A 27,936-nucleotide genomic window follows, 5' to 3' on the forward strand; every position below is an offset into this window, starting at 1 on the left:
TCATCGAGGAGCGGCAGCGAAGGCTGAACCCTGAAACTGTAGAGGCGCTTACCTGCATCAAGGATTGGGAGAATGCTGAGACAAGACTGCAGCACATGGTGGAGGACAAGGAGCTGAAAGAGGTCTTTGCTGGTCTTTATCTTGATGTCGACTAGTTCACTTTCTATTTATGTAATGGTTCTGTAATAACTGAGACTTGGACTTATGGTAATGGATGTAATGAACAATTAATCTAGGTGCTGACTGTACTCTTTTTCTGTTTAGGGTTTCTCACAAGGGTGAGTTTTACCTAAACAGGTTTTTAATGAGGCAGTCATTGCACAGCTCCTACTTAAATTAGTTTTAGTTTCAAAAGTTTGTGTTCTTTGATGTGCTGTGTTCTGATCTGTTTTTGATCTTTTGTGAACTTAGTCATTTTAGATCTCTTTGAATTGTTGTGTTGAGTTCATTGAGGGATTTTGCCAGTTTAGTGTCTGGGCCGGCACAGGCACGCTGAGCCTGAAGTCGATATGGCACGACACGGCACGTTCCAGGAATGATAGTGTCGTGCCTGAGTCTGGAGTCAGACACGGTGGCATAACACGACACGGCACGGTTCATCAGCCGTGCCTAGCGTGCTGTGCCCAGACGTGCCGTGTAGTGCCGTGCCGGCACGTTTGGAAAACTATACATCAGGCATCGGGATGCAGGCAGTGCTAAAGCAAATCTCGCTCTCCTCCGTCCTTTTCCCCAGGCCAGCCGGTGCCTGGGAGGGGATGGCGATCGGACACGCACGAGATCCGGCCGCGGGGCCGCCCGGAGATGAATCCTCATCATGGAGAATTGGAGACGGAGCAGCTGCCCATCCCCCATCGGAGAGAATTGGAGATGCCCCGAGCTGCGGCTTTGGTCTTTGGGAGGAAAGACGAAAGAAGTGCGTGGCGTGTGCTATTGTGCTCCACACATGCTGCCTCTGTGGACCTCAGATCAGATCAGCTGAGCTCGCTCGTCGTCATCCAGAAACCAGTCCTATCTGTTGTGGCTTATCATCATTACAGTGCACGGAAGCATGAAGCGTCATGAGGATGAGCTATGTAATGTAGGATTCAACCGTAGTGATGCTCCACCCTAAAGTTGGGTAACACGGCAAATTTGAGGCGCCATCATAGGTTAGCAGCAGGTGCAGGCAGGCGCTCCCGTACAAGTGGCAAATACATACTCTATCGAAGCTGAGTGAGAATCCCATAGCCTAGTGACTGGATGGAACACGGAGAAATCTGCAGATTCCTAGGCGTCCGTTGGCGGCACCGGCATCGGACCAACCACCCATCCGCAGTGCGTGATCACGTTTTCACCTGGCTGGGGCAGCTGCAGAGCAGGAACACCTGGTGAAAGGAGACAGGCCTGAGGCCTCGCTGTCCTGGCTGTTCTTATGGGTTTGGGATCCAACAAAACCGGTTAATTTTTTTTTAGAGGTTCAAAACCGGTTATTGGATGACAGCGGTGTATTTTGGGTTCCAAATTCTATTACCATACTTACCATATACTCGTGTGTGTATCATTTGGTATGGTTCAGAATCTTGGCGTCTCGCACGTGCTTGCAAGTCAACATGAAGGTTGAGCAGCAATTCGTGTTGATTTTGACGAAACTGGATAATCAAATGAAGGGCATCTAGGAGAAGAGAGTAACTCAGTCGCGGCCTCGCGGGGCTCAGGATGCGGTGGAAGATTGCAAACTGGCCAAAAGGAATTTGGATCTCTGGAAGCCTCGGTTCGATTGGCAAGTCCAGATCTGCAATTTTTGGTTGACTGAACTTAATGCATCTTGATGATCAAACATTACACACTTATTGGCATCAAAATAGATCGTCTCTTATTTTCTTCACCGAGATTAGAAGTAAAATAGTGAAAACTGTGGATTATGTATAACTGCATGCTGTGGGCAGTGACATTGGTAGTAGAATTTTGCTTAGGCGGAAAAGGCGTAAGCACAATTTGGCAGGCTGAGATTATTCTTTTTTTGATGGAACAGGCTGAGATTATTCTAGTGGTGCATCACAGTATGACTCGTGCTTTAGAAACTGGTAGACATGTACAGTGTATGACACCGTACACACTCCTCTGCCCCCCTCACCACTGACTGATTTTCAGGAAAGGGAGGGAGGTCACAGCTGAGGCTCACCCGATCCATCCATCCATCCCCATTTCCTTTCGTTTTCGCCCTCCCTTCCCTCGACGATTTTCACCGGTGCAGTGCGGGCACCACCAGGTGTCAGATGAGATGGTGACACAAGACATGGGGATGGATCGATGCTGGACCCCCACCCCCAGCCCCACCCAATTTGCAGGCTGTCACTGTCCCAGTGGAATGGAAGGAATGATGCCGTGCCCCTCGTCAGAGTCGTCCCTCCTCCCAACTCCAATCCCCATTTGCCAATCCGGATGTGGGTCTGCGTCTGCCTCCACACTCCACAGGTTCTAGCCTTCTAGGATAAAAACGCCACAACAGTCACCAGACAACGACTCCCTACTACTTCGCGCAAGAGGCCAGGCGCCAACTGTCAGTAAAAGGAACAGTGACTTTGGACGCTACTACAGATCTGGAAGAAGCGAAGGCGATGTCAGACAGGTTTGCAGATGGAATGGTCATCAGCTCATGCTCTTCAGTGGCAGCGAGTGCTACCAAACTTTGTCCTGGACGCTGCCCCTGCTTGGAATGGAGCACGTTTCACTTGCCAATGGACAATGGTGCAACGCTCACAGGATGACAGAACAGGACCACCCCCTCCCTGCTGTCTGGTTGGTGCATGCCACAATTGCTCAGTAGAACCAAAAACGCCGTCATTCTGTAGCTCTGCAGGAATATGAACAAACCAGGCATGTGCTTGCTGTGTGCTACTAGGCAACAAGAGGGCTATTACCTGACCGATCATTAAAGGGCCTGGCTACATTCACAGGATTAGTATTTCTCCATACAAGAACAAAGTTTCAGCATGTATACCAACGGCGGCGCCGTCGGTAGTTTCTACTTAGGAGTTGATTAGTATTTCTCCATACAAGAACAAAGTTTCAGCATGTATACCAACGGCGGCGCCGTCGGTAGTTTCTACTTAGGAGTTGATATCATACGAACAGAATTATTAGATGGTACATAACTTGCAGAGCTAAGGCTTGGTCCGCGCTGAACTTCCATTCCAGCTCCATCCATCCCAGGGTCACTAGACCATTGGAAGCGCAAAACAACCTCATGGGTCGGGTCGCTGACCAGCCCTCAGCCCTAATCTGAGGGCATATAACTTGCTGCTGCTGCTGCTGCGGGCGCCCTAGGTTCTGCTCATCAGAACTCGACCGACCCGACGGACGCAATCCCGGTGCTCAAGCTTCTCGACTCCTGCCTGCTAACGTAGTCGTCACAGCTGTTACCTAGCCTCCGCGCAGGGGCTGAGCTCAGGAGCTCCAGCCCCTGCTTGCCCATTTGCTGCACCTCCTGCGGTGAGAGTATCTTTATGAAAGACACCGTACTCACGAATTCCCTGCGGGTTGGGTTGCAAAGGGCAGCAATGTGAGGAAGAGTGTGGAAAAGAAACACATGAAAGTGTTCAGGATGCATCATCGAGACGGTCATGAGAACTTACTGCCAAGGGTCGTCGCCCATGAGAAGGACGTCCTCCTCACGGTCGACGAATACAAGCTGCCAGCCTGATCTCAAAGGGTCTTCCAACTGGCCCTCAAGGCCAAATAGGCGCCCTAGTTCCCTACGGAGCTCATGATAGCTACTAAACCTAGTGATATCAAGCGACCTTCCGTAGGTTCCAGATTTGTAAACCTGTTATTCAAACAGAAGCAAATGTGTAGTAGATTAGTGACAGTGTTGGTTATAATAGATTAGGGAGAGAAAAAAACAGAACTTCTCAGAGACTAGCTTCTTAGATCAAGTGCAAACAGGTATACCATTGTTTTCTAATAAAATGCTCTACAAGCTTAATTGCGTGATTATCCATTACATTCAACAGATATAATGGTTAAAACTTGTAAAGCATTAGCAGTGCACAAATTTCAGACAGTTGTGAGCAAATAGTTAAATATTCTGGCAATAACATGTGCAGCACATAAAAAATAAAGTTCAATTCACAAAAGAAACATGGATCCCTTCCCAATAAAAAAATTACTCACCTTCACGAAGGTCGCTGGTGGTCGGTTCATTTGGTCAGAATTATCTGAACATGGCGGCACATACCCAGAATCATCTAAGCAGCCTGAAGAATTTAGAGTATGATCCAAAGGAAAATCATTCTGGGAAGGGCTCAGGAAATTGGAGGTGGAATAAGGTATAGCAGTTGAATCATTCCCATTTTGGAGACCAGGGATGCCTCCTTGCATTAGCAGTGACTGCGAATCTATACTAACACCAAACAAGAGGTGATTTTGAGGATCAGAGTTCACATCTTGATCCACCAAGCATCCTCTTCCAGGAAGTGGTGCCAACGCAGAGCTATGAGGTATACTAGCTGGTGTAGAGTCCAATTGTTCCATCTGGGACAAAACCTGGGGACGAGAAGGAAGCAAAGGCTCCACCGCAACTCGCTTCGATGACCATGGGTCGGGGACAGGTATTGCAGTGGGCCTCGGCATACTGAGGTGAGAAACTGCTTCTGATGAGAATGGCCTCAGTGTATTTTGCATGGTGTTGGATGGAGATAATGAGCTCACATTCGTGTCTGTAAAGCTCTGTGCCTGTGAGAATGGTAATATTGCTTGCAGTGACACAGGTGAAGACTGAGAGGCTGACGACAGCTGAGAAAACGCTGATAATGCATTCGATACAGACTGGTAGTTGGTCATGTTCTGTTGTTGCATTTGTTGATGTTGAGGGACTTGCAGACACTGTGATTGCTGCTGCTGCTGTGATTCTTGCTGTTGTTGCTGGGGTTGCAGCTGGGGCTTCTGCTCATTGAATGACTGGCTGCGCTGGAGCTGCTGTTTGAGGAACTCAGACTGACCCTGCGCTTGGATTGTGCTCTCGGAGATGTTTTGAAGGTATGGCTGCTGCTGAAATTGAGGCTGTGCTTGCTGCAAAATCTGACTTGAAAGAAGTGGCGCGGCCCGGCCAGCTATGTTCTGTGGCTGCTGGAACTGCAGCATTGTGGGTGATGATACCTGCTTTGTTGGATCCTGGAAAGCAGCTGTGGCCATCGCCTGATACATGTCAGGTTGCAGACCAAGTAAGGAAGCATCCAGCCTTGGCTGCATCCAAGGGTTCATACCAAGTCCACCAAAATTTAACGACTGAAAACCAGGATTTGTGGTATCTCGAAGCCACATGAGAGAGTTTGCCAGGTCATCATCCTTCCCACCTACGGATAGACATCACATGAAAGGTTATTGGCGATATAATGCATATTGCAAAATTATTTAATAAGCTAACATATCTACAAAGGCTAGCTAAACATAACTGCACCTCATACCATACAGAGAAGGCAAGCCTGTTGGCCATGGACGCTTGAGCCTGAGCGGAAAAGGAGATGGATACATTGGGAAAGTTGTCAGTGGCTCAATCTCCCATAGTGACACCCTTGGCTGTCTCTCACCAGCAGTTGATTCATCCCAGCCAACCTATATTCATTCACACGTAAATTTTGTGATCATACAAAACCATGAAGTAGGTATCTCTGAGAGAACAAACTTTAAGGGAGTACTGTAGTATCGTTTTTTCAACTGAAAATTTGCAACAGACATGGTTGACAAGGGCTTGTATAGTAAGCAGAGGAAACAAGAGAAGCACAGGTCCAAAATATACCTTAACAGAACGCCAGTGTGAATTTGGCCACCGAACAGAATCAAGATCACTGATTCCGGTAATTGTCCCCATGTATCTGGAATTGAATGTATTTGATCTGATTAGACTGCTAATACCACTTATGACTGCATATACGGTAGTTCAAAGGTATGTTGACATGCGGCCTAAGCCATAGATCTTATTGGCGAATGCAGTAATCCTCAAAACTAGACAAAGGCAATGTGTAGGAAAATGGTAGAGAAAGAAAAATTAAAATGGCAAATGAACTAAGAGGTAAAACATAAAAGGTGAAGTTGCAAACAGATTTGAACTTACCTCCTAACGCTAGACTCTTCTGTCTCAAAAAGCATCCTGAAACGCATCCCCACAGATATACGGGTATGATACACAGCCTTAACATACTTTGCAAGCGGTATGACAAACTCTGAAGGGCTTGCCCTGCAAAAGCAAATGTTAAAACATTTGACACGAAAAACACCCAAAAAATAAGTGATTATAGAGGTCCTACCTTGGGTTGTAGAAAATTGTAAACCGGCTATTTGTCGAAGCAGCATGCGCAGCTGCAGCAAGAAGACCGATATGCATGCTATCACTTGATAAGACTGAAGATGGCATGACTGTTTGTGGCCGATTTGCCCGACGAATTCCCAGCAGAAGCTGGTTATTGTCATTCCTGACAACGCAATGAGACATAAAATCAACCAAAAAGAAACTATCTGATTGGAAGGAGAGGAAAAAAAGAGAGAACAAGTGATTGTTTGGAATGCCGGAAGTATGAACATACCAGATAAAAAGGACAGAGTCACCAGCAACGAGTCTCTTTGCACTTACAAAGACACTCCAGCCTGTAGTTAGAAGATGCCGCTTTGGCTGACCTGCATTAAGGACAGCAGTTCAAAGGTTATGCAACAGCCCCTAGAATGCACAGCAAACATAGTTAAAAAGGAAAAAAGAAAAACTGCTCACCGCGAAAGATGTGACGGAATTTCCACTCGTTTCCATGAAGATCTTTTGCCATCAACTCCTGGCATGGAGGTTGCTGGGTGAAATCCTACATAGTATTTGGCAAATTAGATCAATCTGTGGAGGAAACATAAATAATGAACTTGAAACATGAGAGAAGTTCACTTTCTGCGACAAAATCAACATAAATAATGAACTTGAAACCTGAGAGAAGTTGCACATACCAGTGGAGGAAACACTTTCTCAGCTGCTCGACGGGGAACAGAGAACCCACCATGGGTACTTGTGTCACTTGCTGTTAATGTTTTGCAAAAATAGTTTGTTGGCTGTTTATTGGCCGAACCTAATTCTGCAGGTAAATATGGGTCCTTCAGTTCTTGCTGCACAAAAAGCAAGCAAAAAATTACTCTTCATAGATAACAAGAGTAGTTTGCATGATATATGACACAAATACACGGAAACAAATTAGTTTACCGGGTTGAGTGGTTGTAGTGTCATCTGTGCATATACCTCATCTGTCTCTGCATCAGCCTGAAAGAAGGGAAATAACACAGATAATGAAACACAAATCTAAAATTACTCAGCTTAAGGAAAAAAGTGTTCCAAGATCCCAAACTTACATGCATAGTCACATTATGAAGTTGGCATATAAGCTGTGGTGGCAGATTAGGATAATTGGGGATCTGAGACTCCATTTCCTTGTTTGTTGATGCTGCCACCTGCAGCAGAAATTCACCAAAAATAAACTAGTGTAAAAAAGGGAGAATTTTTCGAGTTTTGGAAATACTGGCAGGGGATAATTTGGGGTTTGAAGCTTGACAGCCAAACTGGAAGAGGACATAGGATTCACGGGCATGGTGAGCTTTGGGCACAAACCTGTTCGCTGTGGCCCTGAGGGAAGTACACAACCCGGCTACCCACCGCGGGCAAGGAAACAAGCGGGCCGGCACAGGCATGCCACAACTCCGAGTTCAGACACTTGTGCTCCTCCACAGCTGCAATGGCAGAAGAATTTGTTTTGTTTTGAGAACAAGACTGAATACTGAAATTTCTTCAGGAACAAAATATCAAGGGAGAATGAACTGGTGACATATGCTTATGCCAACAAAAAAAAATCTTTGAGAAAGTGGATGGTACAACATAAATTCCAATTCTAAGTGCATAAAATTGAGAATCAAGAAGGTGTATTAACTTACAATAAGTGTCCTTAAACTGGAATGATAAGGGAACTATTTTACATCTTGTTAATTTAAAATAACCAACCACTCGAGTGGAAATACATATCAATCTATTCCCGGGAAGGAGAAATATCAAGAAATCAACAGACAGCAAGAACTAATACTAGACAAAAGAAAAAGGGGGCCAAAATCGAAAGAAAAAACGGTTCCGAGTTCGTGACAGTAACGCCTTCAAAAGAAACCATCAAAACAAATCCAGATAACCCTCCCAAATCAAACACGTCGCACTGGGTCGCTGCTGCAGGGTCACACACACGGCCACAGAGCAGGTTTAAACATAAAGCGATGCATTTAGGAACAAACAGAAACCAAATAGCAGTCAGGAAACAACGAACGGAAAGAGCATTAATTAATGAACGAACAAGACACCAGCGAGAAGTCGAAGTCGGCGCAGCAGTGCAGAGCAGGCGAAGGAGAGTACCTTCCGGCGAGCCCGGCTGAGCCGGGAGGACGCTGCCGGACGACGACGAGAGCCTCATTTTCGCCCGTTGCCGAAGAAGCAGCAACCGGGCCGCCGATCCGATGATGAGGGCGATATAAGAGCAGCCGGCAAAGGAAGGCGAAGAGGAAGGAAAGATTCCTCCTTTTCAGGCCCAATCACAGCGCCTTCCCGAAAACCATTCGCTGCTTTCCCAGTTCCTCCTCGCCAAGTCACCGCGAGAGGGGCAGGCAGGCACAGCCTTCTCTCCACCGGCGCGGCGCCCAAGCAAGCGCGACGCAATCTTTCCCTTCTATAATCAGAGGAAGGAACACAAAGTTTGTAGCATGTCACTTGCTTGGAAAGGTCGGTCTGGCTGTGCGATATTTGAGCGGCGGGAATGCGCAGAGCAAAAGGTTACCTTGTCCCGGAGCCGAGAGACCCGGCGCTGGCGCCTCGGGCGCCGTCGCCGCTGGGGCCGATCGATCCGAGGAGGCAGGCGCGGCGTCAGATCCCGCGGCCGCGAGGTCTGTCGAGGGCAGTTAGCACCGCGCCGCCCGCGCCCCGGCCGCCGCCCTCCGGCAGATCCGCCCGGCGCCGGGGAGGGGCGCCAAGAGCATGCTCGCCCGCTCGCCGCCGCTTCTCCCCTTCGCTCCCTGCTCCTCGCGGGCGCTGGGGCGCGGCTGCAGCTGGTCTGGCAATACTACTACTACGCAGAAGAGCCTGGGAGAGGGGCTGGAACTGGAACAGTTGCAGCCGCCTTGCAGGGAGGGAGAAGCGCCCCTCTGCTTGCTGCTCTGATGCTTTCGCTCCCTTGCTTGCTCGCTCGTCTCGTTGCTTGCTTTCTCCCCCTCGGTCTCGCTCGCTCGCTCGCTCCGGCTGGCCGCTGCTGCTCCCAAGTTTGTTCTCGGGGTTTTAACCCCACCCCACGAGTGGTGCTCCTCTTTTTCAGCTTTGCTCTTGCTGCGGTGCTCCCCCTTCTCTCTCCTCCCCTTGCGTGAGTTTTGTCAATTCTCTGTGTCCTTGCTTCCTTCCCCTCGGCTCTACTACTACTCCTCGCCTAGTACGGCGGCTACTGGTTCAGTGCCTCTGCCGGCGCCTGCGCGCGACGTGCAATCGCACATGTGCAGTGCTCACCGTGCCGCACCCCCAAGGGCCGCCCAACCTTCCTGACCTCCCCTCACGTCCTCATCGCTCGGTCGGTCCTCTCTTGGCTCGTGGCTTACTAGTATGCTTACGCTGATGCTTGATTGGGAGGTGCTTAGCCAAACTGATCCCGCATTTATGCCTGACCTGGTACGGAAGCACGATTAGCACTGTGGGAACTCTGTGTCACTGCTACAAACACAGTCCGCCTGTTGGTTTGGCTGTGGCTTGTCGTAAACGATCGTAAATTTTCAGTCGAAACAGTATTTTTCTCTCACACAAACTAACCAGTTATACTTCTTCACGAACCAGCAACGATAGGAACCAGCCAACCGAACAGGCTGACAGCTGGGACTGCTACAGGAACCGGATGCTGTTGCCTAGGACTATTGTGCTGTGCTGAGCACCAAGCAGTAGCGGGAGCCGGATTCAGTGACTTAGCATATCCAAGTCACAACGTAACATACCTCCTTGTATCTGTCATTTAATGTGAATCCAAGGGCTGATAATGCTCGCAGGTGATCCAGGCCCAAAGACTACTTTTTCAGGAGCACACGGGAGCCTCCTCGACAAAGCGCGCGGACGGACACGTTTTCCCGTGGCCACGCAGCTCCGCTCTCCCGCCGCCAAAGCTCTTCCACGTCGTGCCGCTCCGGTCTCCTGTCGCCGCAACTCTCGCGTGCTGTGCCACGCCGCGTCGGACCTCAGGCGCCGTCCTGGCCCAGCCATCGCGACACGCCTCGTTGCCCTCCCGCGTCGTGCTGCCCCGAGCCCGAGCAGGTCGACACTCGTGGAGGAGCTCTCCAGTGCCGCGCCGCCCCCGCCGAGGAGAAGGTCGAACTCGTGCTGCTGCTTGGGCGCCATCGTGGAGGAGGGTTCAGAGGTCGGCCTTTTCAGTAAGCTTCTCTTACTTCGATGACTTTCACAAATTAAATTTCATTCGAACAATGCTTATGAATTTTAGATTCGGGGAACCAATTTTAGGTTAAATTGTTCGATTTAGTGATAGGATTATCATCTGCTATAGTTTTATATGCAGTTAATATTTTCATACACATTGTTATGGTATTGTTTGGGTTATAAAATTAGTTAATGTTTGGATTCCAGAACACAACTTTTGTGCAATTGCGAGTGCTGTGGAAAGGAATGGCAGAATTCATCCAGGAGACACCAAAAGTTAGTTTTAGGTTTAGAAATCCAGAGGAGGCTTGGCAATACTGGGTGGCATATGGTGGTCGTATGGGCTTTGATGTGAGGAAAAGGTATACAAATGTGAGCAGCTATGATCGTAAGGTGACTTCATGCAAATATGTTTGTTCCAATGAGGGCCATCGAAGGAAAGGACTAACAGACCATGTGACAAAGTGTTTTAGAGCTGAAACAAGAACTGATTGCAAAGCTCGAATGACTCTCACATTAGATCAAGGGGAAGATAATTATGAAGTCACTGATGTTGTGTTTGAACACAATCACCTCCTTCACTTGCCAGAAACTCGCCACTTGATGGCATCGCAAAGAAAAATTTCAGACTTACAAGCATTTGAAATTGAACTGCTGATGATTCTGGAATTAGGCCAAAAGCTGCACATGAGTTGGCTAGTCGTCAAGTTGGTGGACAGCTTAACCTCAGCTACACTTGTCGTGATCGCAAAAATTATTTGCAAAGCAAACGACAGAGGGAGTTGGCTTTTGGGCAGGCTGGTAGTATGCTGAAGTATTTTCATAACAAAATCTCCGAGAACCCATCATTCCAATATGCTTTGCAGCTTGATTGTGAGGAACATATAACCAACATATTCTAGGCTGATGCAAAAATGATCCTTGACTATGCACATTTTGGTGACGTAGTGACATTTGACACTACATTTGGCACAAACAAAGAGTATAGGCCATTTAGTGTTTTTCTTGGGCTCAACCAGTTCAGAGAAACCACTATTTTTGGTGCTGCAATACTCTTTGATGAAACAGAAGACTCTTTTACATGGCTCTTTGAGACTTTTGTAGCTGCACATAATGGAAAACAGCCTAGAACTATTTATACAGATCAAGATGCAGCTATGGAAAGGCTATAAAAAATGTGTTCACAGAGTCATACCATGGTTTGTGCACCTTTCACATAATGCAGAATACTGTCAAACATTTGTCTGCAGCAAAGGGCGAAGATGAGGATGAAGATGAGGGTGAAGAGGAAGATGAAGAATCTCATATTCTCTCTGATTTTAGTGCTTGTATGTATGGCTATAAGGACAAGGCAGAATTTCAAGAAGCATTTGACAATATGCGATCTAAAGTGCGTAAGCAAACTTGGTTAGATAGTATCTACAAGGTGAGAGAAAAGTGGGTTGAATGTTACATGAGAGATGTCTTTAGTTTGAGGGTGAAAAGTACACAACTAAGTGAGAGCTTCAATAATTCATTGAAGAACCATTTGAAATCAGATTTTGATATTGTTAGATTTTTGAAGCACTTTGAGAGAACAGTGGAAGAAAAAAGAGATAAGGAATTGGAATCTAAATTTGAAGCAAGGAAAAAGATACCAAGAATGCGAATGTGCGCACCTATGTTGGTGCAAGCAAGCAAAGTGTACACTCCTGTTATATTTGAAGCTTTCCAGAATGAATATGAAAGATCCATGGCTGCATGCTTTAAGCTGTTGGATGGAGATAATATATATGGTGTTTCTATTGGTAATTTAAGTGGTGATATAAGTTTTGAGGAAGAGCGGATAGTGACAGGTGATCCTTTCAACCAAACAGCTTCATGTAGTTGTGGAATGTTCAATAGGACATGAATATTGTGCGCACATGGCTTGAAAGTTCTTGATTTAATGAATGTAAAAATATTGCCAACACATTATGTTTTAAAGAGATGGACTAGAGAAGCACGCAATGGAAGTATACAAGATAGGCAAGGAAGAAAAATTTTAGAAAATCTAAGACATGAAGCCCAACTCAATTACAAGTGTTTGTCTTATAAATTTCTGAACTTGGCATACAAAGCAGCTAGCTCTCCAGAATGTTGTTTGCTATTACACAATGCATTGGATTGCCTTGGTACACAACTGGAGGAAAAACTAAATGTTTCTTCTAGTGTCATGAATGAAAAATCATGTAATGACCAAGAAAATGTTGAGCCAAATGTGCAACAAAGAGATGACTTGCTTAGTGCTGCACAATTGAAGAAAAAGGACATTCAGTCCAAAAACTCAAGGCGAAAGAGAACTTGGATCGATAAGTTACACAAGGTGAGGCGCAAGTCGACTAAATCTTCTGTGGCAACAAAGAAGACAGCAAAGGTGTGTTGCAGCTACAATTTTAACATTTCTATATGTACTGCAATCTGTAAACTAAGTAGTTGACATCTCTATATGTTGCTTTTTTTAGATCAATCTCTATATGTTGCTGTTATCCTAAACTAATTATATGTGCTTCATTGGCAGCAGCAAAAGAAAAAAGGTGGTATAGAGCCTCAAGTAGAACTGGAACATGATGGCAACAATAAAGAAGTTGAGCTTCAAGAGTACGCTGTTATTGGAAATTTTACCCAGCTCATAACAGCTCCAACTTTGGCAAATGTGGAGCTTCCAGATCTATTCTAGCTTCTAAAGCTAGTTAGATAGTATTTTGGACATAGTTGACTATAGTATTTTGCGAGATAACTATAGAATTTTGTGTAGTATGTCACAATGCCAATCAATACAAATGTAAGTAGTTCATGGTTGCTTTTAAGCACTTGATTAGCTATGCTCTTGTTGCTACTGTTAAGAAGCACTGAGCAATAGTATAATTGAATTGCTCCAGTGACTTGTTTGTCAGCCCAAGGCTAATATTTGGATAATCAGTACTCAGTGACTTACTTGTCAATTGAAGCCTAATATATTTGAATGATTTAGTGTTATGCACGTGCTCTTTTTTTCTTGTGCTATATTTGTTAGTACTAGCGGCAGTTGAGAAGTATATCACTGATTGATTAATTCGTGATTGATTAATTCCTACTATGGTTGTTGCGGAGGTCTGTCTTCACAGTTGAGAAAAAAGGCTAAGTTCTGGTCCTGGATCACCTGCAACCATTGTCACTCTTAGATTTACGCTGGACGACACGTACAAGAGGTAAGTTACGTTGTGACTTGGACAAGCTAAGGGGATGTTTGGTTCGAGCTACTAAACTTTAATAGCTACTAAATGGTTTAGTAATTTTTAGTAACTTCAGAGTTACTAGAGAGGACTAAAACCCTTTTAGTAGCTTTTAATCATAGCGTTTGGTTAAAAAGTTACTAAAGTGACTAAAAGCTACTAAATTTAATAGCTACGAGGCGAACCAAACATGCCCTAAGTCACTGAATCCAGCTCCGCAGTAGCGTGGCAAGAGTGACGCACAGGCATCCAGGGCCTTGTTTAGTTGCCAAACTTTGGATGTGCAAAGTTGGCAAAATGTACGGTAGCGCACTGTAGCATTTCGTTTGTATTTGATAATAATTGTCCAACCGTTGACTAATTAGGCTCAAAATGTTCGTCTCGCAAAGTACAACTAAACTGTGCAATTAGTTTTTAATTTCGTCTACTTTTAGTATTCCATGCATGTACCACAAGTTTGATGTGACGGAGAATCTTATTTTTGCATAGTGCCAAAGTTGAGAGTTTGGGAGGAACTAAGGGCATGTTTGGTTCCAAATAAGTCACCTACTTATAAGTTAAAAAGTGAAATAAGTGACTTATTTTGCCAAACACTACCAACTTATAAGTCATCCCTGCTTATAAGTTTTAAGTTGGTTCACCCCTGCTTAAAACTTATAAGTCATAACTTAAAACTTATAAGTCATCCTTTTCCGCGTGGGGCTCACACCTTCAATGAGGCCTGGTTTAGATTGCAAATTTTTGCAATCTGGACACTGTAGCACGTTTCGTTTGTATTTGACAAACTTTGTCCGATTATGGATTAACTAGGCTTAAAAGATTCATCTCGTGATTTACAACCAAACTGTGTAATTAGTTTTTTTTTACCTACATTTAATGCTCCATGCATGCGTTCAAAAATTGATGTGATGGAGAGAGAGTAAAAAAACTTAAAATTTTGAGGCAATCTAAACAAGGCCTGAGCTTATAAGTCATCTATAACTAAACAAACATAACTTATAAGTCACTGGTTTTCAGTTACCTGACTTAATAAATTACCTGACTTATGAAAACCAAACAGGCTGCCAAACAACACCCAGATCCAGGCACAGGCCCTGAACAACACCCAGATCCAGGCAATGGCAAGCAGACGCGGCTGCAGTTTGCAGTGTGTTTTGACCGCGCGCCTAGGTGACGGTGACGCCCTGCTCATTCAACCAGCCGGCGCAAGCAGTTGGCAAGTGTAGGGAGTGCAGGTGCAGTCCTACTCCTACGAGTACTCGCTCTCAGTCTCCCCTCCGGCACTTTTTGACTTGAAAATACGGAGCGAGGCTGGAGTACGTACCTGCACCTGTACCTGTACCTGTACCTGTACCTGTAGGAGTAGTAAATTTTGATTGGACTGGTGACTGGCTGTATAGTCGCAGTAAATTCACCGACAGCAACTCCACTGACGAGTGACGACGATCCGTCCATCCATCCATGCATCGAACCTGCTGCTAGCTGCAGCTAGAAGTAGCAGCCTAGCACTGCAGTAACAAAAAAAAAACATGTGGTGGTGAAGGGGGGAAAACGACTGCAACGGAACTGTTCCTGTCGGCCAACAGTTGAAGACGGAGGCGTCCAGGAGCGAGACCGTCGCCGCCACGGCGTATTGTACGTACGCGCGCGCGTCCTCGGCCTATACGACGATACGAGGACGTACAGGGATGCGTCGGCAGCTCCTCTCGTTTTCCTGCGCGCGACAGCAACCGCTGCCGCCATCGATCCGTCGGGCTCGAGGCTCCGGGGCGGAACCTGACTGGGAGTTCCTGCTCGTCCTCCTGATGGCGATAGCTCTACCTGGGGAATTTTTTTCTTTAACTTTTTAAAAAGGAACATATCAGTTGCAGACCACGGAACCTCTGAAAATTTGAAAACTTCTAATCAGATTTCAGATTCACTAGATGTTATCCAATAGATGAGATGAGAGATGGAACAATTTTGCATCTAAACCCTCCCACCTGCTGGCCTTTTTTCGGAAAACCCTCTAGCGATCCGTATGCACGGGCACCAGTCGGTTCCTCGCGTGCAGCGATCCCGCCGCGGAAGAGAGATGCGCCGCGAGAACTTTTCTCGTGTGTAGGCGCCGTTGATCCGTTCCTCGCGTGCAGCGCCGCCCGTGCGAAACTTTTCGCCGTCCGTGGATGCGAACTGATCCGTTCCTCGCGTGCAGGCGCCGGCAGTGCGCCCCGCCTGATCCGTTACTAGCGTGCAGCAGTGCCTAGGCTTCGACGTGCAGCAGTGCCTGGGCGATCCGTTTCTCGCGTGCAGCAGTGCCTGGGCGATCCGGCCAGTTCAGCCTGCTGTGGATCGGCCAGCAGCAGTGCCTGGGCTTGGACGTGCGCCCGGCCTGGTGTGCTCGGCCGGTTCGTTTTTGCGTGCGTACTGCCATCTGCGAGGTCCAACGCGGCCATCTGTGTGCGTACTGCCATTTGCATGCGTAAGTTCTTTTTAGTGATCTTTGTTTTCGTTTTTGTTTTCGTGGTCCGGTTTCCTTTTTGTTTGATTACAATTTCTATCAATCTGATTGCCAGAGAATGTACTCGAACAGCGCGACGATGCGGAACGACGGCGACAGCCAACAGCAGCAAGAGATACAGCAGCCATGGACAGAGAACCACGCCCTCTCTGAAGCCGTCGCTGTTGATCCTGCCGTCGCGGGACTTACAGGAAGAAGTTTTGAGGCCGCCGCCATGGATCAGTTCAAGCTTATGGTTGGAATGATGTTTGATACACTTATAGATGTGGAGAAATTTTACAAATCATATGCACATGAAGCTGGTTTCTCCGTTCGTGTTGGTCAGCACAAGAAGCAAAATGATGAAATATTATTTAAGCGGTATTATTGTTCAAGGGAAGGGTATAGAAAGGAGAATGAAAAAAATATTATTGATGAATCCGGAAAAAGAGAAAGACGCATAATGTGATGGAAACATATTGTTGTCAAGCTTGGCACCGACAATAAGTATCGGATAGCTTCAATGGTTGAGGAGCACAACTATGGTTTTGTGTCATCAGATAAGAGATATTTGCTAAGATCCAACCGTAATGTTAGTGAGAGGACAAAGAGTACCTTGTTCAGTTGTTACAAGGCTAGCATTGGTATCTCACGTGCATATAGACTTCTCCATGTGAGTGAGGGTGCGTTTCAGACTATTGGATCGCTTGCTTGCCGCGCGCGCGCACCTGACGGCAGCCGCGCGCGCACACGTACGTCCGTCCTCGCTCGATCGCTTGCTTGCCGGAGGAATGGATCGGAGCATGCCCCCACTTGGCGTTCGGACAGAGGAACCCGCCGCCCTCTTGCCGGCCGGTGGGCAACGGCAACGCCATGCATGCCGCATACTCCGTATATGCTTCGGAACGAACCCACTCGGCCGGCGAGCCAATCTATCACTGCTTGCCGCGGTGCTGACGACGTCCATCCCAAGCAGCCCCGGCCCCCGGGGGTGTCGGCGTCGGCCGTCTGCTACAGTCCTGGCGCCGACGACAGGGGTACGGCTGCGGCCGGCCTGCTACAGTCCAAGGGACATGTGCCGACTGGTGTGCATGGTACGGTGGTCGTCACCTGCACGGCGTACGCCGTGGCCCGTGGGCAACGGCCAGGCCGGGGCGGCACCGCGCATGAGTGGTGACGAAAGCGTCGTCCGTTGGGACGGAGGTCGTCGGTCCGGACGGTTGACCCGTTCGTCTTCGGGCGTTTTACGAGCTCTACCTGAGATAGATAGATTAGATAGATAGGCGACGAACGTTTGGCGTTTCGTGTTCCTTTCAGGGACGTTGGATGGATAGACTGAGACTGAGCCGTGCAGTGGTACTCTGTAATTCTTTTTTTTTTAGTTTTTTAGATGTCAAACAAAATAAAGTTTAATCAAAATTATATAAAAATACTATATAGAGCACTGTTTATCTACTATAGTGAGGAGCCATAATAGCAGTGATCGGCTACGTCTGCACGTCTGCATGGCACTGCAAGATGGTGCTCGTTAGCAGTCAGGATTCGATCACAATGTGTTTCACAAAACGACATAAAAAATGGACTCTGGCCCTGTGGGAGAGCTAGTGAAGTTACCATTTTTAGTTTTGCCGACTGTAACATCTGGACGCCTGTAGCAGGAAGTTGGTTTATGGTTTGTGAGGAGCCCCTCCCAAGCAAAGCCTTAATAATAACCTTCCGACTGTAGGAAAAAAATTAGACAAAGTATCCAACTAAAAGTACCTAGAGGTACCAAATAGGTAGGTATAGTACCAAAATAGGTGGGGCAAGTACTAAAATAAGTGGGACCAAATCCTAATTTTTGTTAATTAGTTAAATTATGGTAAAGGGTAAAACAATAATTCATTATCTTCCATGCCTAAACGGTAACACCCTTCCGACCCTTCTCCCGTCGCCGTGTATATGCAGCGGTCAGGTCTGCCGCCACCGCCGCTCGCCCAGCTGCAAGCGCGAGCGTGCTCCAGCAGCCGCCGCGCCAGAAGAGAACGCTCGCCAGGTGTGCCGCCACCGCCGCACATCCAGCCGCGCACGCGCACTACGCTCAGCTCCTCCAGGAATGCCATGGCTAGCTCCGTGCCTCCGTCACCGGCCAGCCGGCAGTTTTCTAAATCATGATGCTATTCCGCGTTGCAGTATGCACGGACTGTCAAAAACCTCGGCTTCCCAGCTCCGTTCAAAGACAATGCTTTTGTTGCTTTGATTCCTTCAGAAAGGAAAATGATTCCTGCCCTCTCACCTTGATTGATTGAATGGGTTCTGATGACATGCTTAAGTTGGTAACGGCGGGTTCAGACATCTGAAAAAACTGACGTGCACTGTGCTGTGGAATCCGTGTGGTACCTAATGTGAGAGATCAAAGAGATAATTACCAATATAGCCTGACGAATAATCTTTTTCACTAAAATAGCTAGCAAATAGAAAAATTAAAGTACCTAAAGTACCATCTGTACTTTCACAACCATCGTAAAAGAGCTCTAAACTAATAAGCTCCCGTGCTATATGCATGACGACATCCATAAGTTTCTAGATTAAGTGCACTTTCTTCAACTATTAATTAAAACCGGATAAATTAGGTCCTCTACTAGTTTTAAAGGTGGATTTATATTTTAACATAATAAAAATTTGATTTGAGTCTCAAAAAGTCATGATTAATTTATCTTAAATAAAAAAGTATATATACGAAACTAATTCCATATTCTTCTAAAAAAAATTATCTGTATGTTGATACTCTATTTAGAGGTATTTGGATCTTATTTATTTTAAATAAATAACGAGCATGAATGTAAGCAATAAAGTAACAAACACAAAAATAAAATAATTTCAAATAACTATATATGAACCATAAAAAGGTATAAAAATTTGATACTAGCAGTGTCATATTTTCCTAAATTGGTAAAATAAATCAATTGTGCAATTTAAGATATCAAGTCGGATTTTTATTATTTTAGAAAATAGAAACCCAGTTATGAAACCAGCTAGAGGACTAAAACTTGTCTGTTTTTGACATTTAGAGTGTGTCTTTCATATTACCCGGTTTCAAAGTTCAGGTTGAAAATCAAACTGACACGCAACTTGAATGTTGGAAAAATGTATTTTACCTCAAAAAAGGTTGAGAATACTAGAATGACCAACATTGCAAACCAAAGACAGTATTTGTATTTGTAAACCGTGCGGCTCATGTAGGAGGTGGTTTTCTTTTTACGATGTTTTGTCGGGTTCATAAACCCAGGGTCCCTCGGGGACCGGCTTCCACGCCAAGGCTCGGCCCAAGAGTCCAAAACGACAGGCCGAAAGGGCGGCCCAGTCACCGACTGGAAGGTCTGGACGAAGAGGAACATCGCCCTCTCATCGGCTGCTTCGGCCCACCTCTCCGACCGGAGCGTTCGCTTCGGTTCTAGCCACCGCCGGACGCCCTCTCCGGTCGGAAGGCCTGGCCCAAAACACTACTTCCGACTCCGACCTGGCGTCTCTGACCGGGGATCGCAGGAACCCTGCTCACCGCTCTTCTCTGACCGTCGCACTCATAGTCGACTGGAGCCATCCGACCGGGGACGCCCGCTCGGTAGGAACCAGAAGACGTGCGGAGAAAGGCAAGGCAAGGCTCACAAGTCAAAACCACTGTACCAGGGACCATACCCTGCGCGGAACAGGACTCCGCAACCACCCTGACACAAATAGTATTGTAGGCGTCGACATCTCCCTCTACGGTATTGTAGGGGCCGCTAAAACTCCCATTCGGTAAGGCCCCCCACGTGTCTCTAGGCATCGATAGTGGTATGGGCGTCGGGATTTACCGTACCGGGTGAACATAGCGAGACTCCTCACATGCCTCTAGGCATCAAATAGTATTTGCAGGTACCGACGTCCACCATCCCTAAAAAAGGCAGCACGACCTCCCGTGTGCATCTGGCATTCTACAGTGACAGCAACAGCGTTGTAGTCGCCAACCACTATCTTGTACCCGCCGGTGTGGGCAACAAGGCTCGAAAGGTGTGGGCAACAAGGCTCGGCAGCATACGTACCCTCACCCTCTCACTTGTAAAGTCGTCCCCTTCATCTATAAAAGGGGTGCACTTTCTCCAACAAAGGGGACCGAGTCCAGTTGGCCAGAGTTCCTTAGATCGATAGCTCACAACCACAGAATCGCCAGGTTCGGACCTCAAGCACCCGCTTGAACACTTAGCTCATAGCGAAGGTCCTGTCACTCTGAGCCCTTCCGACCGGAGCCGATCGGACCTCTTGTACACCCCATCTTTCTCCTTCTCGTCTGTAACCCCACTGCAAACTTCGAGCACCTGGGCTCAGGAATAAAGTCACCGATCGACCCCGACTGGACGTAGGGCACATAGCCTGAACCAGTATAAATCCTGTGTCATTGAGTGTTAGCTCACCTCCGATCACAACGTACAACAAAACTACAAATATTCACTAGTTGGTCACTTTCTGCACCGACATATTTTGTGCAATTTATGTGAAATTTTACGAGCACTACTAAAATGACCGTAGCTCAAGTGGTTGGTCTTATGTTGTTGTATTGCTTGGAACATATGGATCTGAGTCTCCAACTCATAAACGACCCTTTGATTTTTTGCTAACTATTCCTTGAATGCAACGACAGAGATTTTTTATTTTTAGCCCTTTTTTGAAATTTTTTCACAAATATACCCCTAGAGGAAAGATTTTAGAATCTGAACCTTTAGCTCGGTGCCATCATTGCTAGCGCCGAGCTAACACGTCTCGGCACCAGCGTCCATGGCGCCGAGCTCTTAGGCTCGAAGTAAACATGGCGGTGACATGGCAGGAAGCTCGGCGTCAGTCACCCTGGCACCGAGCCTTTCTTACGTATGGGCCCCAATCATTTCTCTCTTCCTCTTCCTCTCTCTCTCTCGCCTGAGCAGAGCACCGCCACCATTGTCCGTGCCCTCTCCCTTCACCGACCGCCCGAGCCCACACAGCCTCGCCCTCGCCCGAGCACGCGCCCGCAGCCGCACCACGCCCGCCCCGTGCTCCTGCCGCGCCACGCCAGGACGCCGCGCCAGCGCCCACGCCCACGCCCCAAGGACGCACAGGACCGCCGCACCCCGCGCCCCTGCGCCCGTGCCCTGGTCCCCTCGTCGGTCCCTGCGCCCGCACCTTGCCCGCCTTGGTCGCGCCCCGCCATGCCTGTGTCGTGACCATGACCGTGCCGCCCGCCACCACCGGCCTAGGGCGCACCCGCCGAGCCGGTCTCACCACACGGAGCGTCGGGCATCCCGCGCCTATCGCCCGCCACCGTCGTTGTCGGTCGCTCCCCCGCTGGCCCCAGCACCTACAGCGGCTGGCCGTGCCACCGTTGGCCCGGCTCGTCGGCCTGACCCACGCCCGGCGTCCGCTGCGACTCCATCGACGTCCACGACTCCGTCGTCGGACAAGTAAAAATTGTGAATTTACAATGTGCGTACTTAGTTAGATTTGATTGTAGTGTAGTAGTTTTGATATTTGTTATTTACTAGTTAATGTGATGACTCAGATAGTTGATTTAGTTAGTGATCTAGTGAGATATATATATATATATAGATAGATAGAAACATAGATACATATGTACATAGATATAGTTAGATAGCTACTTAGATAGGTAGTGACATATTTAGTTAACTAAATAGGATCTAGCTATTTAGTTAGTACACTGTATCTATGTATGTAGTTGTTATCTTATTTACTTAGTTTGTAGTTAGAAAGTACTTGTTAGGTACTATGTATCATCCAATTTTGACTAAAGGACATGTGCTTGAACTAGATGGACAACCTAGTGACCATATATCATGGAGGCACCATTGAATATGATCGCTATGGATATGTTAAGTTTGTTGACATGCAAAGCGTGCCTGTGCTATTCAATGATAGACCTTCATTTAGTGAGATGGTTGCAAGGGCTTGGCAGAAGCTGCATTGCCTTAGAGATGATGGCATTGTAGTTGAGGGTGTACTGCACCTAGGTTCTCCTCCCAACATCCTCAGGTGAATGATCCCAATTGGTTGTGCGGATCAGTGGGAGAACTATATGAGATCGGCTATGAAGAGCTAGCTGCAATGTTTGGACGTGGTTGTGCGTCGGGTGTTAGTTGATCCCATCCCTCATGGGTTTTCCCCACCAATGGGTCAGCAGGCACACATCGACCCTCCTGTCCCGGAACCTAATATGGATGTGGAGGTTGCACCTATGGTTCCCGATGCTCAATTTGCCCTCAATGTGGTAGTTGGAGATGCTCGTTAGACTCATATTGTTGTGGCAGATCCTGCTCATGAGATCCCTTTGACACAGAATTATTCGAGTAAGTGTCTTAACCACATGGTTATTGGGAGCTTACTCCCTTCCTTACATCTATTTCTTTCATTCTTTCCTCATTTCTCTGCTTATGTTGTAGGAGACATTCCTAAGAATGTTGATGTGCCCCCTGTTGCTGCGCAAGTGCACTATGGAGATGGATTTCGTGGCTCCAATAGTGTTGAAATTATGAATGATTCAGAGCCATATGAGATGGCAAGGGCTCTTGATTCTGATGATGATCGCCCTGTTGGAGAGCTAATAGAGAGTGATGTTGAGATGCTGAGGCGTATCTTTCCCGGCTGCTGTGATCCAAGAGTTCACGAGTTCAGCGATCTTGCTCATTCCGATCAGGCGTGTGTAGAAGGACGTGATGATGAGCTCCTAGAAGCTCCTAAGGCCGGCCCTAACATGGTAATTGAGAGTGGGAGGGTGTTCAAGGACCTTCCTGCATTAAAGAGGTGGTTGCAGGCATTTACAGTGATACGAAAGAGACCTTACAAGGTCTTGCATTCATATGCGGAGCACCATTATACAGTTGTGTGTGACAAGGAACGCTGCCCATGGAGGGTTTGTGTAAGAAAGCAAAAGGTCACCAAAAAGTGGAAGATCACAAAAGTTGTTGGGCCACACAATTGTGCTGACCATGAGCTAACACTGAGGCACCGGCAGTTGACATCTACCCTCATTACCAAGCGGTTGATGGGAATATTGTAGGAAGAACCCAACATGAAGGTGAGGACAATTATCAGGACCATTGAGGCATTACATGGAGGTTATGTGATAACTTATGGTAAAGCTTGGAGGGCTAAGCAGCGAGCATGGTAGATGATATATGGGGACTGGGAGGATGGGTACGAGCAGCTGCCAGTACTTTTTAATGCAATCAAAGCGGTGAATCCAGGCATGCATTATGAGTACATTCCAAAACCAAATGCATGGAAGGATGGGAGGCAGATATTCTTTCGTGCTTTCTGGTGCTTCCCTTAGTGTGTCGAAGCCTTTAGGCACTGTCGTCCTGTCTTCTCCATTGATGGTACATTCTTGATTGGCAAATACCGGGGCACACTTCTTATAGTCATATCCTATGACGCGAACAACAAGTTGGTTCCTTTAGCATTTGCTTTGGTTGAGAAGGAGAACAATGACAGTTGGGGATGGTTCTTGAGGCTAGTCCGGATACACGTGGTTGGGCCTGGCAGGGAGGTTGGTGTCATATTTGATAGGCACCAGGGCATACTTAATGCCATGTGAGAGCAGATTTAGGGGTATGCACCTTAGCACCATCGTTGGTGTACTTGGCACCTTGCCGAGAATCTACTCTAGAAGGATGGTGTGAAGGGTAACATTGATCTATTCCAGGAGGCTGCTTGACAGCTTGAGGACAAGTACTTTTAGAAAAAGTTGGAGCAGGTCAGAACCGTATCAAATGCAAAAGGTAGACAATGGCTCACAGGTTTGATGAGGTATTTGTAGAAATGGACCAGAGCTCACGACGCCAGTGAATAGAGGTACGAGTTTTAGTGCAGCAACATTGCAGAGTCATTCAATAAGTTGCTATTGGGGATACGTGGTATGCCCGTGAATGCAATCATTCAATTCACCTTCTATAAGCTTGTTGTCTAGTTCAATGATAGACACGCCCATGCATTGAAGTTGCGGAGTGATGGAGAGATATGTGCTTCAAAACCAAAGGCACACCTAGAGAAGGCAAATGAAAGGGCTAGCACACATGAGGTTACATGCTTTGACCATGCTATAGGGACTTATCAGGTCGAGCATAGGGGCGGTACAACGTTCGACGGCGAGGTCCGAGAGTCGAGGATGCATGTGTTCATGAAGTAATAGGAGACTATGTTTTATTCCATGTAGGTCCTTTCGCTCCTTCATCCTAAAACCCACAATGGGTTCTTGGACATGCGGTATGATGACAGGTACACTCCTTTCCTATAAAGAGCTGGCCTAGATGTCATCTCTTTTCAGGTTCATCGTGGGTTGCCCAAGTTCAACTCAGTGGCCATAACTATGTTGTTAATAGGTATTATATTCAATCATTGTCTCAATTCATGGACATTTGTTCATGCACTTGCCTTTTTGACATGTAATTTTGCTTTGTCTAAAATATAGGTGGCGGCCAAAGACTCACAGCTTCCACCTACCTTTCAAGGAGATGACAGTCACGCTCTAGGACTATCAGAAGATGCTAGGCCTGTGGATTCATGGCAACCCAGTCACTGGGTAGTGCAGGTTAGAAGGCTGAAGAGCACGAGTGGAGGCCTTCCTTGGGCGTGAGCTTGGCGAGCAAGGGGCTCGCACTTCTGGAGTTCTCATCTCATGGCTCCGGTAAGAGTTCGCACAGTGCCCCGAGGAGGCAGATGAGGAGACAGTTGGGTACTACTCCAGGGCGTGGATCCTACACCTGTTTGTCTGCGTTCTCTTCCCCGATGCCACGGGTGACACTGCGTCCTAGATGTGGGTCCACTACCTTAGTGCCTGGGACTAGGCGAGTCACTACAGCTGGGGCTCTGTAGTCTTGGGTTTTTTATACCGACAACTGTGTGAGGGGTGTCATCGGACTTTGTCCAACGCGTCACTTGGTGGATGCGTGTACCTGCTCTAGCTGTGGATGTGGGCTCGTCTTCTAGTTGGCCGTTAGAGGTTCTGGCTCATCATGAGTGGTTCAAAGGTCAGCCTCTAAGTCGACAGCCGACGTGGGCGTACCTTTGGGACCAGGTCAGGGTTCCGTACTCGAGGTTAGAGCGGGCATACATTGAGTTCACGAATGAGCTAGACACGCTGACAACATCTAGTGTAAGTAAATTTTATTTCCCATGCTAGTTTGAAATGGATTAGTCTACCATCTAACATCTTGTTTGGACATGTTGCAGCCTTGCTGGTGGAGTGGGAGTCGTACGATGGAGAGGGGCACTTCCTTTTCAGTTGAGCAACATTTGTGGGTTCGACGATGACTTCTATAGGATGAGGTACCCTCTAATCTACTTCTACGCTGTCGAGTTCCACCTGCCAGATAGAGTGACATGCCAATTTGGAGTGAGACAGCTTTGGCCTACGGCTCCGTTCTCGACTAGCGTTGACTTACACAAGTAAGTGTTTTGCTATTTCAAATGTCTCATGATGGTCCATTTCTAGTAATATGGTGACATGTACATGGATTCAAGTAACGATGACAAACGTGCAGGTTGGATCATCAGAAGAACAGAAAGATTTTTGACTGGGAGAAGCACCATCAGTTCTACATTAAGCAATGGGAGGAGATGCACGACAACATGAATGAGAACAACAAGCCGCACATGAACCATGAGTTCAGGCGGTACCAAGCTTGGTACCAGCGTGCGGCACGTTGCAGGCTGAGGGTACAGTGGCCAGAAGATGACTACGCCGACATCGAGTCCTCCGACGATGAAGACACGGCGTACGACCAATCTACTCGTGCAGGAAGGCAAGTGGAGGCAGGACCGATCTTGGACAGAGTGGTAAGTCAATTGACTTATTTTTCTACGTTAAGTTGCATACCAATACATTAGGCATTACAATTATCTATTTTAGTTAGTGCCACCTTCGAGCCATATTATCCTTATAATACGTTAGATTCTTGTACAAAAGAAAACAAAACCTATTGCTATCTGTTCAGAAGTATTATTACTGAGAACTTTGTTGCAGGGCAATACACTCAAATGCTCCATTGAAGAAATTGAGCGTATTCGGCCAAGAGTCAGGGATGACTACATACGTAGCTTTCTAGATGTAAGATTCAAAATATTCTTTCAAGAATATTATTAATACATTAGATTCTTTCAGTTAACATAATTTTATACAACAGAGGCTGTCATGTCGGCTACACCGTGCGGCTGCTCGTTGTGGGTGCAGGACAGACACAACACAAGACATGTATGTTCCTTTCGCAGGCAGAGGAGGCTTAGGTTCCTCTAGCCAAGCATCTATAGGGGACGGGGACGACGACGATGACGAGGATGACGTGGACCAGAGGCACGAGGAGCTTGGCCCCTCTCAGCTCCATGACGCTCCCTCGACTCAACCTACACAGCCTCTAGGCACTAGGCGACGTCGTCCACCTGACCCTTACACTCTAGGTACGAGCACTCTCAGTCACAAGGGTAAGGGTAAGAGTAGGAGGCTGTGAGGGGTGTGGTAGATGTTAGTATGCACTATTATAGATTTTGAATTTACTTTCCTGTAACTATTTGGGACTATATGGATATTATGGATTATTTGCACTGTGTAGGACATGTTATGTTGATTATTATGTTCTTTGTGGTTGCATTGTGCTCTCTGGAGGATTAAATATTTGGATTATATAATGATATCTCTGTTTGTAACTGTGGATGCTTCTGAAACAAGAGAAACTCTTGCGATTTTTTTTGTGAATCATTAATCATTCTACAGTGCTAAAAAGGCACAAATATAGTACACAGATTAAATATAAATTCATTAGAATGTGTATAGTCCAATCATATCGTACAGACGCTTTGTAGATGAATCTAGGCTTTTCAAGTAATAGTGAACAAATAAAGGCTTTTCAAACAATGAAAATAGACTTTTCAGCTACAAGGACAGTGGCGATTTATCACTTCACTGACATAGTACCAGCATGTAAGGAAGCACAACTCCACTCCATCTCCACCATCCATCTTATGACTGTTTGATCCAAGGGCTGAGGTGAAGAGGCACATGGATCGCTGACATGGCACATTGAGAGGTCTCCATTCCTCCTCTCAACCTATAAATAACCCCTCACTCTGTCTCATTCACACACAAAACAAGGAAGAAGAGCACTCCTCGGTATTTTATTTCATTGCAGTACCAATGTCTGGAGGGTTGTCCAAAGGGAGAGGAAAGGGGAAGGGAACAACCATTAGGTGGGAGGGTCCTCTTAGCCCTGATTTCTTTGAGGAAGCTCTTTATGAGAGGTTCCCAGTTGAGAGCAAAAGTGATTTCACCAAAGAGGCACCACTGAGAGGATACTATGAATGGAAAGAAGAGTGGCCAAAATGCATGCATGGTGAGGACTGCCTAGTGCAGATGTTCACCGAGGGAATAGATGGAGGTCGTCGTTTCTTCAAATGTCAATGAGCATGGGTAGTTGCTATTAGTATTTGTTTCTTCAATATGTTCCTCGTCTATACAACTTATATGACATACTTATTGTAGTCTTCCTTGGCCGAAGAAAACTATGGGTTCACTAGGTGGGTCGATCCTCGACCTATTTATCCGCATGTGGAGTACATCTACTACCTGTAGGACCGTATCTTCGATCTAGAAAGGGAAGTTAGCAGCAGTTACAAGGACGACGGACAGGATGATAACAACAACGGTGTCGATTCATAGGAGGCACTCTGCAATGATCCATATTGCACCTACCCTAAACACAGGAACAAGGGTCCTCCACCGCCACCCCCGC

The 27,936-nt window shown here is 46.8% G+C and overlaps 1 protein-coding gene and 1 pseudogene across 1 annotated transcript; one reads left to right on the top strand and one right to left on the bottom strand.

Moving 5' to 3' along the window:
* Positions 1-2,908: 2,908 nt before the first annotated feature.
* LOC136519561 (auxin response factor 17) lies at positions 2,909-9,539 on the bottom strand. Its single transcript, XM_066512948.1, has 15 exons — positions 8,817-9,539; positions 8,399-8,708; positions 7,616-7,734; positions 7,360-7,458; positions 7,214-7,270; positions 6,964-7,119; positions 6,743-6,827; positions 6,561-6,651; positions 6,285-6,449; positions 6,092-6,214; positions 5,777-5,852; positions 5,445-5,592; positions 4,153-5,333; positions 3,615-3,805; positions 2,909-3,512 (listed from the first exon to the last, which is right to left on the bottom strand). Exons 2-15 carry the CDS (start codon positions 8,454-8,456, stop codon positions 3,317-3,319), a joined length of 2,745 nt encoding a protein of 914 aa, XP_066369045.1. The 5' UTR covers positions 8,457-8,708; positions 8,817-9,539; the 3' UTR covers positions 2,909-3,316.
* Positions 9,540-10,274: 735 nt separating this feature from the next.
* Positions 10,275-13,212, top strand: LOC136519480 (protein FAR1-RELATED SEQUENCE 5-like; annotated as a pseudogene).
* Positions 13,213-27,936: the final 14,724 nt, after the last annotated feature.

The sequence above is a fragment of the Miscanthus floridulus genome, chromosome 18 (assembly GCF_019320115.1).
Source record: "Miscanthus floridulus cultivar M001 chromosome 18, ASM1932011v1, whole genome shotgun sequence".
NCBI classification, from domain to species: Eukaryota; Viridiplantae; Streptophyta; class Magnoliopsida; order Poales; family Poaceae; genus Miscanthus; species Miscanthus floridulus.